The following is a 19167-nucleotide window of genomic DNA, read 5'->3' on the forward strand; positions in this document are numbered from 1 at the left end:
TACGCGTTGTCTTCTTGCATACAAAATATTGTGGGGAGGGAGATGATACTGGGGAGAAAGTTTATTGCTTGTTCTCATCCATATTAAAAAAGAGTGCATGAAAATTTTCATTTTTTTCACATCCACACTTTCCTTTCACTTATTAAATATATTATTCACAGCACAATTAAAAATCCAATTATGCGTCACATCTAAAGAATGTCATCATCCATTCATAATTAATTTCCCCTTTGACACATCATTTTCTGGTGAAGAGTGTTTCACTCAAAGACAAAAGCATGTTACACATCGTCCTCGACGGTAGACTCGACGGTAGACTCATATCCTCCCGTCTCCTTTTACTCACATATTCATCTAAATGTATAATTGTCCAGGAATTGATCCTTATCAAGATAAGTACTCATCTTCTCGGAAGTCTGAGAGACCAATTGTTAAGAATAAATCAGAAATCACATCCACGCTACAAATTCCCCCATTCAAAAAATGGTCTGCTTATAGTATTTAATATTTATTATGCAAACTGGGATTTCTTACAGAATTATCTATTCACCTTTGTCCCATTTGTTTGGATATGCAACCCGCAACGTGAGCCCTGTACGATTTAAATGTGATGGACAAATGAACAACTTTTCTCATAACGATAAAACAATCGTCGCTATTCAAGCGTTGCATTTATGTACACGGAAAAATAGGAGATAAACTCCGTTTCACGTTATGTTAGTTCATCACATTGAATACATTAGCTAAATGAGCCGAATTATTTTATTATTTGACACCAGTTATTTTTATTTTGGCGTAAAATTCATACGAAATTGAATAATTTGAACGCCAAAATACAAATAACTGGTGTCAAATAATAAAATAATTCGGCTAATAATGTATTCCATATGATGAACTCAACGTGAAACGGAGTTTAGAATCGAGCAGAGTTTTATATAACACAGAATAACTTTACTAAACAAAACTCATCGTGATAAAAAGTAACAAAAATTGTCATGTTTACAACTTAATAATTTAATTATGCCATTTCCGTCAGTCGTGTGAGAGTAATTATTTTGTCCTAAATAGTAAAATCAGAAATATAAAAATATAACATATGTAAAACATGTCAGTTGGTGTGGCGTGGTTTGGCAGGAGAAGGACTTCATTCTTTGTTTGATGAGAAGCTTGTTGGTCTCTGTCTCCCTCCGACTGAGAAATGGCTTGGCTTGGCTTATCTGCATATCCCACCAACAATCAAATCTCTGACTTAACCTCGTAGTAAGTACCTTTACCAAAAAGGCAACAAAATGCAAAATAATTTATGTGTGGAAAATTAAGCAAGAAAATCCTGATAAGCAAAACGGTGGGGATGATTGTCAGTGATCAGTCATTAATTATTCAATGCAAATTGAGTCGGTTGTCCACCTCTGGAAGAAATATGCGTGCGTCCACAATCTCTCAAATTTGGTTATGAATCAGTACATTTCCTCCGTTCGTATGTCAGAGGTATCTTTTTTCCTTTGCATACATTCATTCCAAGGTCCTGAATTTTACTTACAATTAGTTACGTGTCTACATAAGGTTAACCCGTTAAGGACCAACTACACATATTTGTGTAGTTTTTTGCTTTCCCTTGGGGACCAAGTACACAAATATATGTACTTTTTTGGTTTCCGTTAAGGACCAAGTACACACATTTGTGTACTATTTTGTAGTTACGTTGGGGACCAACTACACACATTTGTGTAGTTTTTTCTTTCCGTAAAGGACCAAGTACACATATTTGTGTACTAATTCCCCGTTACGTTGGGGACCAACTACACACATTTGTGTACTGCGGAAAAATTTTCAAGAAGACCAAATACACACATGCATACAAGTCAAAATTTTATTTTACAAAATTTTAATACGGATCATTTATTTATGCACATTACCAAAAATTATATATCTGCAAAAACTACAACTGTAGTTCGCTGCAATGCATTGTAGGACTAATTTTAAATTGTTCACGCTCAGAAATAAGCGTATTTTGGCGTTTTCCAGAATAGGTATGTTTTCGCCCGTGACGGAATTAAAAAAAAATGAATTTTTAAAGACGCAAAAACGATAATTTTTTGGAAATTAAAAGTTTTTAGCCCGAGTCAGGGCTTATGGAACCGTCATGTCCGTCCGTCCGTCCGTCCGTCTGTCCGGCACGATAGAGCCAAAACGGCTGAACCGATTGACTTGAAATTTTTACCATATGCATATTGGACAAAGTTAGGAAACGAGTTCGAAGATGGGCGAAATCGGTCAAGTGGTTGACCAGTGGGGATCATCGGAGTGGGTGGGGGCTATAAGTGAGCAAATTTTGTCTAGAGTGTGACCCATACAATTTTTTAATTTTAATTTTTTTCATCTGAAATTTGGTACGAAGGCTAAAAACCACTTCTTGATAGCAAATATAGCTTTAGAAGTTCAAAATGGTAATATTATGTCGGTCACTTCGGAGAAAAATTTAGAAACAGCTAGGACTCACGGAGTCAGGGACTCTGTCCCTGACTTGGGCTATATGGAGTCTGCACTGTAGGTTATTATATTTTCAGGGTAGTAATTCTGAACAAAAATTGTGCTTAATTTTTGAAATCGGATTAAAATTCGAAAAGTTAGTTATTCGAAATTCGTTTTAAAAATCCTGATTTGGGCTGATTTTTTAAATTCCGTCACGGGTGAAAACATGTCCATTTTAGAAAACGAAAAAATACGGGTCCGCTTATTTCTGAGCATGAACAATTAAAAACTAAGTCCGGTCAAGATCAGTGAAAACCACTTGGACCTAGCTAAACTATCAAAATGTATGAATCAATAACTTAATATTATTGTAATGAACTGCAGATAATTTTTACTAATATGCATAAATAAATGCTTAGTGTTAAATAAAATCATCAAAAGTTGCCGAAATAAATTCGGTCCTGTATGGTTTGCACACCCACTGTGAAATCGGTGACGTAACTACGCTTACTTTAAAATCATTTTGGTGACGTAGCTACACTATTGGTAAAATTAAATTGGTTATGTAGCAACAACTAACTGATAAAATTCTGGTCTCCAAAGGAAAGCAAATTTCAATTATTTCGGCCACAAAGGGGTTAACTCACTTGATGGTAAATTTTGTGACCGAGAGCTTGGGACCAAGATTGCTTGACAATTTATCATAATACAAGGTTACGACAGTTGCTTCGATAGCCTCAAAAACCTCCATTTTTGAAGTGCTAATTATTTGGGCCGTCGCTAAAGGTAATTAAAGCACAAAAATTTCTGCCAGAACGCCGAAGAGAATTTTGTCAACTTCTAATTCATACTACAATTCATACTACAAATACAAAACCCAGCCTTATATTTGTAGCTTTGTATATTTGTAGCCTTATATTTGTAGATTTTGTGTTATTTTAACATAATTAAGAATGTGCCCCTTCCCATGATGTCGCAATCGAAAAACTGACCTCAGATTCGAAATCAGCGACCAAAAACCTATAAGAATCGACATTGACCCAATGCTAACGACGTCGAAATAATTAATTGAATTATTCGTAACAATTGTAAACATTTGAGATAGGCCGCTATAAAATATGTAGGCAATGTAGGTATACATATATAGTAGTTATATAGTATATAGCACAACTTCCACCTGTATACCTGTGTATAGCTATGTATAACATATGTGTATGTATATAACTACTAAATAATAAATATATATATACATAGTATATATGTGATATATAGCTATACACAGCTGTATACCTATAGCACGCGTGTGCTATATACTATATAAATAACTACTATATATGTAATTATAATATAATTACTAACACGGAACATGTGAGGCTGCTTATCTCAGGTGCTATTAATATACATACGTAGTCTCTATTTATAACAGAACTTTCACCGGGTGCTATTTATAGCACAACTTTCACCGGGTCTATTTATAGCAGAACTTTCACCGCCCTCCAGAGGGTATAAAAGGAGCTGCACCAGAATTTTTTGTCAGTCTGCGGGAGGAGCTCGTGGGGGACGGACATGTCCCTGGGTGAGCTCCCCATTGCAGCTGCGCCCTTGGGCCGCCCTGCCTCTCTGGGGAGTCGGGTCCACCCGTGGTTTGTCCCACAGTCCCGACTCTCTTCCCGTTGGAGGGGTGGTCCGGGGGAGCAACGCTGCAAGGGGAGAGCCTTACGGGAAGGTCCCCCCTCCAATGCTCCTCCCACCAAGCAGGCTCACCGGGTGGGGAGCCGGCGGGGCTTGCCAAAAGTGCGGGTGGCGCTTGGCAAGTGAGAGGGGCTCTCTACCTCCAACCCTTGGGTGACGCCGCTCTTTAGCGATACCTCCCCTTGGGGCCGACCGGGTTCCCGAGTTCGAAGCCTTAATGGGGGCCGATTTACGGGTGCGCTCCCACCTCGTAAGGCGAGGGTCAGACGGGCCCCCTAGGGGAACGCGGTTGCAGAGGCGGTGACGTGGGCAGGGCTTTCCCGGTCGGTGGAGGTAGACGTCCGCGGACGCATTCGGGCGTCCATGGGGGCCGACCCGCGTGGAGCACGAGGGAGCGACGTCCTCGTCGTGTGCTCTGGAAACGCCCTTCTCAGGGCGGCCAACAGCTCCCCCCACTTATAAATGCATGGCATGGCGACAACCTTTGTCGCCATGCCATAATTTCACCATTTCTCGTCCGATTTGCATGAAATTTCGACAGAGACTTCTTTTTGGTGTTATCGACATGTCGCAAGGTCCGACCCGCCGCCACCCCCTTGTTTTCGCCAAATATCGTCGCCATGCCATAATTTCGCCATTTCTCGTCCGATTCCCATCTAATTTCGACAGAGACTTCTTATTGGTGTAGTCGACATGTCGCAATGCTCCACCTACCGCCACCACGTTGTTTTCGCCAAATTTCGTCGCCATGCCATAATTTCGCCATTTCTCGTCCGATTCCCATCTAATTTCGACAGAGACTTCTTATTGGTGTAGTCGACATGTCGCAATGCTCCACCTACCGCCACCACCTTGTTTACGCCAAATTTCGTCGCCATGCCATAACTTCGCCATATCTCTTCCAATTTCCATCGAACTTCGACAGAGACTTCTTTTTGATGTTATCGACATGTCGCAAGGTCCCACCCGTCGCCACCCCCTTGTTTTCGCCAAATTTCGTCGCCATGCCATAACTTCGCCATTTTTCGTCCGATTTCCATCAAACTTCGACAGAGACTTCTTTTTGGTGTTATCGACATGTCGCAAGGTCCGACCCGCCGCCACCCCCTTGTTTTCGCCAAATATCGTCGCCATGCCATAATTTCGCCATTGCTCGTCCGATTTCCATCATATTGAGCACAATGCTTCTAGTTGGTGTTGTCGACATGTCGCAAGGTCCCACCCGCCCCTACCCCCTTGTTTTCGCCAAATTTCGTCGCCAAGCCATAATTTCGCCATTTCTCGGCCGATTTGCATCATATTGAGCACAATGCTTCTAGTTGGTGTTGTCGACATGTCGCAAGGTCCCACCCGCCGCCACCCCCTTGTTTTCGCCAAATTTCGTCGCCATGCCATAATTTTGCCATTTCTCGGCCGATTTGCATCAAATTGAGCACAATGCTTCTAATTGGTGTTGTCGACATGTCGGAAGGTCCCACCCGTCGCCACCCCCTTGTTTTCGCCAAATTTCGTCGCCATGCCATAATTTCGCCATTTCTCGGCCGATTTGCATCAAATTGAGCACAATGCTTCTAATTGGTGTCTTAACCTGCTCAAGAAATAATCAATTTTCCCCACCACCACCACCGGAAATCATCAAATTTGCATTAAAAATTTCCTTAACTTCACGTAACAACAAATTTTTCCCCCAAAATAATCCCAAACTCGTCCCAAGCTCTCGGTCACAAAATTTACCATCAAGTGAGTTAACCTTATGTAGACCCGTAACTAAGTAAAATTCGAGACCTTGATTCATTCTTATTAGAATTATGTGAAACTTTCATGAAAATGAACCATTTAAACGGAAGTCGGAACATGAAGGAAAGCTCTGGCAAAGGAATTCCAAAATGAGGCTGGATTTCTTAATTTTTCTAGTAAAATGTTATGTATGTATATTTAATTAACGGAAATGAGTTCCTTGACCAATAATTTAATTACATATCTTATGCGATGTAAATTGACCACTCCTGGACGAAATATGTATGCACGCAGAATCTCACGAGTTTAGTACGTTTGTTGTCCGTTTATCATCTTTAAGGTCCATTCTTGATTTCTTATGTATGTTACAAGTACAACTAAAGGAATAGAAAATTACTGTATTACTGAAAAAATACAAGTTTTGGAAATCCTCGTCGTTTCCCATCATTTAGAAATAAGAAATATTTAGTGCGGGTCACGCTGTTTGGTTCCCCCGGACAAAAGCAAAACGCTTTTAATTTAATCATATTCTTAAATTTTACGTCTAGTTATGCGAGCTACAAATGTATTTTTATGGCGTGTGAGAATTTTGTGTGTACACAATCCTCCCAAAACCAGAAGCATGTCTCACTCCATGCACTTTTCGAAGTTGGCCAGCGTGCTTTCTCCCGTTACGACTTTCTCTCATCAAGGCCCCCAGCCATGCGATGTAAAAGCACATAAACCACTCACACACACACGGAGTCCATCCAGTTTCCACATTTGTGTCCCAATCAGTGGCCGCGGAAATGAGGGGCAATGTCCCCACGGTTATTTGATGTCCCCATCATCTATGCCCATGTTATATGACCCCCGCCCTCCCCCATCCTACAATGTTAATGTTCCAGATATCCACACGGCTTCCGCGGTCACTGCTGCTAATGCACTATAGCATCTCAATCATCTCGATGGACTGGAAATGAAATTATTCGCGATCTGTATCTATCTCCTCATTTTTGCAACTGAGGAGTGTGTATTCCAGCTGTGCCTTATGACCCCATTCACTCCACTCCATTATTAACGAGTGGTGAAAGTGAAGGGTAGTTTTTGCGATCGATTAGTCCGTCCGTCCCCACGATAACTTTCGAACGAATCAAGTTCGTATATCGAAATCTAACTTTTAAAGTACTTAAGAAGGAATTCCTTAACTGATTTTGTAGGTCAAAAGTTCTATGCGCCACAGTGATGAGGTCAAAGGTTAAAATGTGTAATTTTTGTTTTGACGGTTTTAGACGGCATTTATTTAGAACGGGGATTTAAAAATCAATATCATTTTGAGGTACAACTGCCCCATGAGGTCAGAATCAAAAACATTGAATTTTTAGTTTATATCGTTTTTTCGACGTGTTTGAGTTCAGAAATCACCATCTGTGCAACATAGGTCGACGTGGTGACCGTGTTAACGAGGTCTAAGGTCATAAAATGCAAAACCGTCAAAAATGTAAAAATTTTCAAGCAAATGATGTACCTCGAATCCCCATCACAATTCGTTCTGTTTCCGCCAGTTTATTACTTCTCTTGCTGGACTTAATTCTGGACACAAAGTCGCACTTTTCCAGACCGCACGGAACAGTTATAACAATTACTTTCACCACAGGCAACATGCTGACCGGGTAACTAACAAGTCGAGTCGCTTTAATGGCTTCGTCATTGGTTACGTCAGTGAATACATGCATACGGGTCAAATCTGTGTCATGCATGCATCGAATTAATATGTAATATTATGCGTGTAGGCCATGCAGCAAGGAAACCTTACGTGCATGCCAAACCCAACTAAATAGTGTACGTACGTACGTAGTAACAGATTCATTACTTATTCCGATAAATCCAGCCACATTTTCTTGTCGTTGTTGGCCAAGCATATTTTAATGTGACCTCGTAGAACGGGCCAAAATTCGTGACACGTCCTTCCTGCGAGGCCTCAAGACAGAGTCCCAGCTTTGCCACCTTCTGCCAATTATTTAGCTTCCTCTCGTAATAATTGGCAATCGGGTTGGAGAGCGTGGACGGAGAGGATGACAACTAATTAGCAAGTCTCTACTCGACTCCTTTAGTCCCGTTGCAAATTGTCACGAAATTGATTTAGACTACATTTAAATTAAACTTGTAGGAAATGAAACAATTTGTTTGAAATTTCTTGTAATTTTCTCATCACAGAGTTTTATTTTGTTGTTGAAATCGTCTCAATTTCTGGGAAATTGAAATTGGCAAACTTTTCAAGAGCTAATTGCAACCGTTATCTCGAGAAAGTTAAAGTGAATTTCCGCCTCCAGAAAATAAGGTCCAGGTCACTCCGATGATATTATTTAAGCGAGTTGGAAGGTTTCTCGAATAATGACCAATTAAGTAAGTTGTCTCGTAATTTGACACCCGGATCGTAATTGATACTCGTTTTTGGGAAACATTGTCTACACATTTTGGCATGCCCTTGATGAGACTCGGACTGTAATGCAATCACTCAAACATGTATGTGACCTTGATTCCGATTTTCTGATGACCAACCAACCAGCATATACGTACACAAGTCCAAAAACAAGTACGATTAGATGTAGATTAATTAATTCTGAGAATGTCGGGGGAAATTGGACATAAAATCCCATTAATCTATTCCATTAGAGTCTCAAACATGCCCAAAAACAGGCTTTCGTTTCGGGTGAAAGTAACACCACTTGCAAGAAATAATGGCAAGCAAGTAGTTTTTTGCTGGTATTTTGACCTGCAAAAAATGCAAGGCGCAAGAAATGAGGCCGCGCCGCTATACACATGGCGCACATTTTGCGCTTCTAACTTCCAAGAAATGTAGCAGACCCGCAAAAAACGAAACACATACAGGGATTCAAAACCCCAAGAAACTTTCCATGTTTAAAATAAAATCCGGAATTAATACGATGCAAACATGTAATACGACCCATCGTTTACAAAGTGAAAGCAGTGAAAAGTTAAAAGTTAAAAAAAGTCTCAAAACTGTCCAAGTTACAAGAATGAAAATGTGTGCCTTTTTCCCTCCGAGTTTGAGACCAGAGTTACTGGACTGGATCAGAGTTAAAAGTTGGTTTTGGTTTTATGGTGGTTTCGATGGTCGTACATCGCCATCATCATGCCCACTGCAGTGTTGTACACTCAAAAAGCAGGCATATGATGATGATGTCGAGTGGTGGTGGTGGTGGAGAAAGTGAGCAGGTTTCCAGTGGTACGTATACTTTCGCCTGTTGCACACACAAAATTTTCTCTTTTCCCCTACAAATAGATGAGCCCAGCGAGACGAGGTTTCAGTCGGTGGCAGGAAATCGGGCGATGCGGGTCGACACGAAACTTTCTCCTCAAACTCTCATCCAACCAACTTTCGTGGTGAGCAACTGACTGACATGGACCTCGAGATCCGCTACGAATCGTATCGCTAAACCCACTCCTCGCAGAACCAGGTACGTATTTTTGAACACAATTTGTCTCCCTTTGTGAAGGGTCACCTTCCTATTTTATGCTGTTTGACGTCGTGATAGGTCACGAAATTTAGAGAAAAATCAGTTCCATCCATTATGCATGGGCCACATGATTCTTGACCTCTCTTGACTTGGGCACTCTTCTTTCCTCGAAAGGCTAACCACCCACAAGTAAAAAAAAAGTAGTTACTCATCAGACCCGAGTGAAAGCCAGATTGGGAGCATTTTGTGTCACCCACTTAGCAAAGAAAAAATGGTCCATCCATTTTCCCGCAGAGACAAAGCTGTTGATTATTTCTTATCGCGTATGTAATTCGTTGCGGTTGGTTGTGTCGTGGTTAATTGAAAGGCGACAAGGCAATGTTCGTTGTGCGAGGCATGTGCATCTGTTGGAGGTTAAACGTCCACTTGTTAAATATTTTTTGAGCGAGACGGTGTCTCTCTTTTTTTCCTTTCTTCTTTTCTTCGTGAAATGATAACTTTCTCCATTTTTTATCAGGTGGACAAAGAAAACAGGGGAAGCACAAGTTCTTTCTTTTGGCTTCTTGGTTCGAAATGGTTGAGGTTTTTCTTCTCTGTGTACATGCATTTAGAAAGTTGTGTCACGGTCGTCGTCGTCGTCGTGGTGGTGGTAAAGATTTGGTAGTCAACCAAGCCAAACCACCCACCCGACTTGGGCCGTGCAGGGAAAATGTGATGGTTTTTTTGGCAGATAAGCAAGATAAGCATGATAAATACGTGTGCACACCCTTTTTGCACGGCCCTGGAAGTCAGAATTGTATTTTTTTCTTGTCACGACGACCAATTGTGTGTCCCCCGTTCTTCTGGGCGTTTTGTATGTTTACTTTTTGTGAGTTGGCATACTTGTCTGTGTCTCCTGGTTGATTGTGTCGTCTGGATGGTGGAAAATATATGTAGGTGGGTTTATTGTTTTGTTACGTATGTACATAGAAATAGATTTCGTCATGATAGGCAGATACGCAGGCAGCAGGAGTAGGGGGCGAGTTTCGTTTTATTCGGGATATCCATACATATGATCAAATATTAATATTTATGTGTGGGCTGATTAGCATTAATTGCCACTTTTTCTGCGAAACAGTCACCACTCGTCATCCTCTCTCATAAAATAAATGGGTGCTGCTGCCTCTATAATCTACATATGCGTATGAAATGCATACGTGCGTACGCACCAAGAATTCATGCCACGCAGACTGGAAAAATCTATCTCGAATTTCATATCATACTTTGATAAGAAAAATGTGGTGGCTTGGCGTCGATATCTGGTTTCATGTTGCTCACAGTTTGATGGTTAACTTTATTGACGGCAAAAAGCGGGGGGAACAGGGTGATATTGTACCCTAAGGAATTCAGCAAAATCTTAAGAAATCCCTCCTTCTCCAATCCTAATATGTATGTCCCCATATGTCCCCCCCCCAATTTCCCCCGTCACAGGTCACCCCGCATGAATTTCAAATGGTATCTCAAACTCACTTATTCGTCTCACTTTCACCTTGACTTTCCCATGGTTAAGGTTTCCCTTCTATTGTTAGCATAATAATGTAACATGTAATAATAAGCAAATAAAATTCGTACAAATTTTGGCATAAGTTTGCACATCGCAAAAAAACCTTGAGTTCGTTTGCTGAATGTAAGTGAGAAGGGATGTGTGTGTGGAAATAAATGTGTCAGTTTTGCGGTTTTGGTCGTGTTCCTCCTGCTGCTCTTGCTAAAACCACGTTGAGCAACAAGTCGTTTATTTCATTCCAATAATAATAATCATGTCTCTGCCAGCATTCGTTTTTTTTCTCTGAGTCAGTCTTTTTTTTACTCGTTAGTGAATGAGTCGCAAATTTGTGTGCGAAATGTGTGCGAAATCTTTCCCATTCAGAATTGCAATTTCATTCCTTTTAAATCCTCCCCAATGTGGAGATTGATCTCGACGGGTACATAAGTAGAACGTCTTCACGTACGTGGGTGTGGATTGGAATGGAGAGTTTGATTTGGTGAGTTTTTCAGCATTTCTGATGGGAAAGGAAGGGGCGAATCGGCGTGGGTCTGTCTGACCGAGTTTGCTTCACTGATTAGAAAATATTTCTTCAAAAGTTGCCCAGACCGAGTGAAAACATCACTCGCTCGTTCATTCATGACATGGCAGCCGTATGTGTGTCCGTCTCTCTGGCCGACGGAATATAAGGTAAGAGATATGAGATATGTACATATGCAGAGATGTAGATTACGTAGACAAAGGCTCGTGAAACTATTCGGATGTAAATTATTTCAAGGTTGCGGAATCCTCCCAAAAATTGTTGCATTTCAAAATGTTAATCAATAAATGGGTACAACGAGTGTAACGAAGGGGTGAAACCTGCATTTCAGCCTGATCATATGCAATTGTGTTGTCCGTGAGCGTTTCAACTGCTCTGAACGTTTTTAGTCATATGTAAGCGTTTTAGAGGAAGATGAAAAATATGCAGTATATTTGTGTTCTTAATTAACACTGAAATCTTGACACGATGAGTCAAGTCTCTATGTCATTCCGTTCGAGAGTTGTCTCACCAACGGATGGACGGACGGACATAACGATCTTATCAAGGGGCTTCACCCCTTAATAAGCTAAATATGGAAAGAATTTGCTAGTGATACATACATATATGTACATAAGTTACGTACGTACATATATGGATCTGTCCGTCTTTTATGACCTTGATTTCAATCAACCTCTCTACAAAATACATGGTTTATGTAACACACTATTTTCTACGTGACTCTGTGATTATTTCCCCGTCAAGAAAATATGTAGCCATTTTTTCCATTAATAATTACACATTAATTAAATATGTCCATTTTTTAGGAACTTTTACCTGCGTCACGAGTGACTAGGGACACACGTATATATTTCATTCCGATTATGCAACACGTAGATAAATCCATATGTTTAATGGTGCAGTAGTCACCCAACGAGCATCCTTGAGGGGAAAGAGCGTATCGTGGAATCAATTCAAGTCTGAATGGTATTTTGGCCCATTTTGTGAGTCGTGTCAGTTGCAGATCGACCAAGTTTAGTTTCATTCGTTGTGAGGTTGGCGTTTCCAAAAACCGATTTTCGAGGTGTTACATATGCGAGTAAAAGTATAAGTTGGAGTCACAATGAGCATAATTCTGCTTCTTCTTCTTCTTGTTGCGGTGGTGGAGAAAGTGTAAATTGAATAGGCGGCTGTCATACGGACATGTCAAGTTATTGGCATGTGGCAATATTTCTTGTTACTTTTTTCCTCTCCCCTTCCTCTTCCACGGATCGATTCTACGAATGTATGTACATAAGTCTATTTCCGTCATTTTGGTCTGTGACAATTTTGGAGGACGTGGAGTTTGCGAAAAAATTATGGGGTGAAAAAGAAAAAATGAATTTGGAATGACGAATTTAGCAAATTTTAACAGAATAAGTTCTGTAATCATAATTTTACAGGGTTTCGAGTGCAAGTAACGACTTGCACTCAATAACGGAAGGAAAGTGGTTTCTTGCAGCTATTTTGACCTGCAAGAAATGCAAGGTGCAAGAAACTAAGCCCTGTCGCTATACTTCAAACGGCGCGTGGCTAGATTGTGCATATTTCTTGCAATCTCTTGCAGTTTCTTGCACCTCGGATTTCTTGTATTTCTTGCTTTGCTGTGCAAAAATATGACAAGAGAAAAGAACAAGAAAAGAACTTTCACTATCGCTAAGCATCTCACATTAACCACTACGCCCACAATATGTAATCACAATTTTCTCACAGTTTGAAACAAAGACAAAGTAAGAAAAAGTGCAATTTATCACACTGAAAAAGTTGAGCCCCTTGCAAATATCTCTCCAAAATGTAGGAGGATGATATCATTTCCTTCCGGAGGAAACTTGTCACAAAAAAATGTCTCCTTCCCCAGTGGCTGCGGAAGCATGGGGACAATATCCCCCCGGTTATTCGGTGTCCCATCCCTCCCTCCCTTATTCTACAGAGTAAATGTCCCCACAGCTCCCGCAGCCCCTGCTTCCCCCTCCCCCCACCTCGAAGTGGTTCTGACGTGGAAGGAAAGTGGACACAGAATCTCATGTCACGGTTCATCAGTCATCATCCATCCAAGTAGGCGAGCTGGAGCGAGGAGGAGAAAGCAGCCTGACGGAGTAGGTTACTTACATTCACATAGCTGCGATTATCCTCCCTCCAAGAGGCAATAATCCCCACATTTTTTTTACACTGCAAACCCCACATTCAAAAAAGAGATGACTTCTTACTTTTCTATGCTCACATCCGAGAAGAAAGAGAAAGGATTGAGGACATAAACAATGTCACGTTGCATCCTCCATACATGTGTATCAGTCGTCGTCGTCAGGCTGTCTGGTGCGCACTGTGTATACTTACATAGCTGGAGAAAGAGAAAGAGAGAGGGAGAGAGACACCATTAAATTTGAAGTGGATGGCTTGTGTCACTATTGAATTGCTGAGGAGGAGGTGAGCTATAATACCAGAGACGTATGACATACATATCCGTCCAACTTGTTGTTGTTCTCGTTTCCGTTGGTACACAAGCACACATGTGAAAGCAGGCAGGGTTTCAAAAAATAAATCTGTGACACTGATTTGAAGGATGACATGGACAAAATGATTATCGGATCGGAGAAAGTTTTGAATGACCTGAGATTATGAAGGCAGTGGCTGCGGAAGCTTGAGGGGACAGAGGGACAATGTCCTCAAGGTTATTCATTCGATGTCCCCATCATCCGCCCATGTTATATACACTCCTCGCTCCCTTATTCTACAATGTTAACGTCCTCACGGTTTCCGCGGCCACTGTGTGACATTCAAGAAAAATAGAGAAGATAAAATATTAACGAGACAGGAAAATCGTAGAAAATATGAATGCTTAAATATTTCAGGTAAAAAAACTCACTGTACAGCAGGGAAAAATGTACATATATAAAATTTTGTAAAAATTGTATAAAAATTGTAAAAATAATCTCACAGAAAAAAAATATGGATAAAAACCCTGGTCAAAAAAACTAAGCTAAAAGTAATCCACTCACTATGAGACTGGTTTAGTAGGAGTTGTTCTTCTGGTCCCCAGTTGATCTCGCTCCCATTCCTTCGTTACAGTGCGAGTCTATTATTTCACGTTCATGTCGTGAATGGCAAAACGAATGGTTTTCCTCCTTCTGCTTCTCATGTTCCGATAAAATAACGATGTCACGTTCCGCTCGTGCATAATTTTCCAGGCACCACGAACCAACGAGGGCAAAAGGGGAGGAATTAAGTTTCAATTAGTGTGTGAAAATGGTGGAATCAACTTCCACCATTGCCTTCTTCTTTGACCAGAAGTACACTTTTTTTTAGAACGGCCTTCGTCATCACTCACCCGGAAAGTAAGGTTAAAAAAATGTGGGATTTTTTTTTCATGTGACTCCGTAAGTTTCCGAGTAGGATGAGATGTTTCATTATTCAGGATAACCATGATTATGAAAGGGGTCGTGCGGGATGTGAGGGCGGATTGTTGATCGATCTTGACCTCGTGTCGAGTTTAGTGTGGGACCTTTGACGAAGAGGTGGTCACCCTAAAAAACAGGTCGCATGGTTGAATTCACAACCCGAAAAATGTGAAACCAGTGTTTCGTTTCTTACATTTCTTGCACTGCAAAGAAAGAAATGCAAGAAATACGAGATGAATAAAAGTGCTAGAAATATGCTCAATCTAAACTCCGTTTCACATTTCGTGAGTTCATCACATTGAGTACATTAGCCGCATGAGCCGAATTATTTTATTATTTGGCACCAGTTATTTTTATTTTGGCGTAAAAATTATTCACTTTCGTATGATTTTAACGCCAAAATAAAAATAACTGGTGTCAAATAATAAAATAATTCGGCTAATGTACTTCATGGGATAAACTCACGTAACGTGAAATGGAGTTTAGCCACGCGTCGTATGAAGTATAACAAGTCAAGTCAAGTCAACCTTTATTCGAGTGTTAATGGATATCAGTTTACAAAACTGGTTCGAAAACCATGACACATTGAGGATATAAGATCTGTAAAAGCTAATTAACAAACAATAAGCGGCTGGCTGGGCGTAGTTTCTTTCGCCTTGAATTTCTTGCAGGTCAAACTAGCTTCAAAATACCACTTTCTTGCCGTTATTTCTTGCAAGTGGTTACTTGCACCCGGAACACTGCATGAATCATTGTTGAGCCGGCCTTAAAATCCTGAAACTTTACTTCCTCCTACTTTATCTTGCTCAGGAGGAAATAAGTATGATGTGGGCTGCGTTGCGTTATGCGGGACAATCGGGATCATGATGAATTCCGGAGGGATATGCATGAATTATATAACTTCCATATATGTAACGTGTCTTGTCTATCTATGTTCGTGTAAGGCCTTCATTTGCGCCATGTGTTAAAGATGGGTCAATTTACCTGAAGCTAGCTGTGCATGGACTCCAGAAAAAAATCGAGATTTTGTGTTACACAATTTGTTGTCCTTCGTTGGTTGGTAAATTGGAGGAGAAAGTGAAGCGAATAGTTTTCTGAATTATGGATCTACTTTTGTGTGAGTTTGCAATTTGTTATACTCGTTTTTCATAATGAAACTCAATTTTTGACTCGTGGAAACATGGCAAGTTACATATTTATTTAGTTGCTGGTGTGATTTGGTACGATTTCTTGGCGAAGTTCGGATGTGATTTTTGTTATGTAATCATCCACCTATAAGAGCAACCAGGAGTTGGAGAATAATCGGTTTAAAAATCCACCACGCCTTTTATATCCGGCTTCCTTGTTGACATCCATGCAGTATAAACCTGGCAAATTGTGACTTTGATGTTCAAACTTTTTACTCCAAAATGAAGTATTGTTTGTTTGTGTAAAAACTTTTCAAAAAATGATTAAATTTTATTCGTCATAAAGTAAATATGATGCATTTTCTGATTTCCAGATCCCGTCGCGAGTAAATAATACGGTTTACTCTACGAGAATGTTTTACGTTTTATTATTAAACTCAAATTTCGAACCTTGCCAAGTTTTTCGGGGTATAAACCTTTCTTCTTGCCAAAATAAAGTATCGTCGAATAAGTGAAATTAAGTGAAAATAACAATTATTTACCATGATAAGAATCAGTGCGCAAGAAAAAAATGTTCTGAGAACGAGTAACGTGACCCTGATGCTACAAAAACCACGACATAAAAACTATGCAGAAAGTACCCGGGCGAAAAAACCTTGAACCGATAAACACAATTATTTCCACAGACTGCACAAATCTGGAGGACAAAATTTTGGGGAAAATAATTTATTTTTAGTTTGGGTGAAAGTATATCAAGTTTCTGCATGCCGTTGCATGAAATGGACTTCTCTTCTTCTTCCACGCGTCGAAATGGACAACTCGCGGACACGATTCCCACGAGATTTTCATCCTCCTTCTCCCAGTGGAAATAGCTCCAGGTTTACTCCGGCGACAAGCAAAATGTCCTCGTCCTCGTCGTCCCCGTCTCACTCGGATTTTGGGCTGAGAGGCCCCAAGACGCCCTGGGTGTGTCCCAACGACAGGCAGCTCGCCCTCAGAGCTAAGTAAGTAGCACGACCACCACTTTTAAAGTGTCACGCGCACTTAGCGGTGTGATTGGCAAGGTATTTATTATCGTTTGCCAATAACAATGGAGGTCTCCCAGCGTATGCTCGCCGATTTTGATCAAATTAGTGTCAATCGATCACAAATTTAATTTGTGTGAAATTTGCAAAAGACAGGATCACCCAATGCGCAGTTTTCGCAGAAATATTTGCATCCGATGAGGAGAAAGCAAATTTGGAAAGCGTAAAGTTCATGTCAATTTTTGAGCCTGCTTTCTCCTCTTCGGATGCAAATATTTCTGCGAAAACTGCGCATTGGGTGATCCTGTCTTTCGCAAAATTTCATACTAATTAAGTTTGTGATCGATTGAAGCTAATTTGGTCAAAATCTTGGAGCATACGCTGGGAGACCTCCATTGTCAATGCTCCATGTAAGTTTTTAACGCCAAAGGTCAATCAATCGAACAATATACTATTCCTCCTAGGATGAGGTTAACGAAATCAGAAAATTTAACCACAAATTTTTCCAAAGCCATTATTAAATGTTTTTAAATTCAGATTCATTTTGAATTTTAATCTTTAACCAAGGAAAAAGAAGTAAAGTATCATAATGTTTATTAATGTTTCCTCTTAGGCTGCGGACCGGTTGGTCAGTGAAGACGAGTCAGTTCAACACGTACCCGAAGCCGCAACCGTTGACGGAATCGGAACAGCAGATGATCATTTCTGTCGTGAAGAAGGCGGAAGAGTTGGATCTCAATGAGCAGAAGAGGGTCGGGTAAGCGAGTCCCAAAATTGGGATGGAATTTCCTTTCGCAATTTCTGTTTCACTTTGGACACTTATTTATTGTCTGGCATGCCGTGGGAGGGAACGATGTACCGTTGTGGTCACGCAGACCGTGCTATCTACTTGTCATGCATCCCATCCAGCCCACGCTGGTGTCACGAAACACTTAAAATTTAAGATTGAAAGAGTAACGATGGATCGATGTGGGACGTGATCTCCGTTCCCACGATTTTCCCACTAGATTATGCACATTGAGAAGCCGGAAGTTACTCTCTTCTCATTGACGACCTGACCTGACCTTTCAACCCAGAGTGCAAAGTTAACGTAGGACTGGATGACTCATCGTTAAAATCAGCACACCTTTAATCATTTCTCCACTCTGGGAATTTATTTTAGAATCCTGCATGACAAATTTATAGAGCCGATCGTTGCAAATTTAAAAACAAATTTGCACTACAAATTTTCACGCTGTTTGAGTTCACCACATTGAGTACATTAGCCGAATTATTTTATTATTTTACACCAGTTATTTTTATTTTGGGGTAAAATTCATAATATATCATATTCGAAATTGAATAATTTAAACGCCAAAATAAAAATAACTGGTGTCAAATAATAAATTCGGCTAATGTACTCAATGTGGTGAACTCAAATAGCGTGAAACTGAGTTTAACTTACTGACTAAAATTTTATTGTCCAGAATTTAAAATAAATTCCCATTACTAAAAAAGTGCTGATATTGGTGATACGTTATCGAGTCCTACGTTAATTAGTGTGAAAGGGCCGTGCAAAACCAGTTTGATATTTCTGCTTGTTGGGGTCAAACATTGGTCACATCTTTTATCCACGTTCCCCAGCACTGGATACGTACACACGAAATTAGTTGGAGACACTCCTTCCGTATTATCGGGACGATACGTATTTGGCTAATGCCACGCACGCAGCTCGATCCCCTGCATGTATCGGAATGACCAAGTAATGATTCCCCAACGAAACTATCCCGAGACACACAAAGTTCCAGTTTGTGCTCGTTTCTGGCAGAAAGTAAACCCCACCGGGCTAATTCGATCCGATCCTGCTGCCTCCCTTCTCCATTCCTGAATTCAAATTCATTCCCGTGCCAGGTTCGTTAGTGAGGAGAATTTAAAACAAATCGTTCCATCCGTGCGGCAGATAGATAATAGATTTTAATAACGCGGGTGGCTGATCCGACAACAAAACAAACAGCTCCATATTCCATATTCCACCTTTCATACGTTCCTTCGTGGGCATCACTCTTGTGAAATAGTGAAAGTAATGGAAGTCTGCATGAGTGGATACATTTACGTCTGGATATTTTTGATCCTGTTCAGGTTGCTTATTTTGGCAATTTTGCAATGCTTTCTCCCAACTTTTCACGTCCCGTTAGGGT

General features: G+C 40.5%; 1 protein-coding gene across 5 annotated transcripts in view; it reads left to right on the forward strand.

The window, feature by feature from the left end:
* The first annotated feature begins 2896 nt into the window (after positions 1 to 2896).
* Positions 2897 to 19167, forward strand: part of LOC110845858 (rabphilin-3A) — a 37938-nt gene continuing 21667 nt past the window's right edge. Inside the window, exons 1-4 of one of the 5 annotated variants that reach the window (XM_022092386.2) lie at positions 2897 to 3258; positions 9188 to 9362; positions 16340 to 16969; positions 17604 to 17747. In XM_022092386.2, coding sequence (XP_021948078.2) covers positions 16740 to 16969; positions 17604 to 17747 — 374 coding nt within the window. In that variant the 5' untranslated portion in view covers positions 2897 to 3258; positions 9188 to 9362; positions 16340 to 16739. The other 4 variants (XM_035859289.1, XM_035859295.1, XM_035859284.1 and 1 more) reach the window with 4 other exon arrangements.

The sequence above is a fragment of the Folsomia candida genome, unplaced genomic scaffold, assembly GCF_002217175.1.
Source record: "Folsomia candida strain VU population unplaced genomic scaffold, ASM221717v1 Fcan01_Sc001, whole genome shotgun sequence".
Classification (NCBI taxonomy): domain Eukaryota; kingdom Metazoa; phylum Arthropoda; class Collembola; order Entomobryomorpha; family Isotomidae; genus Folsomia; species Folsomia candida.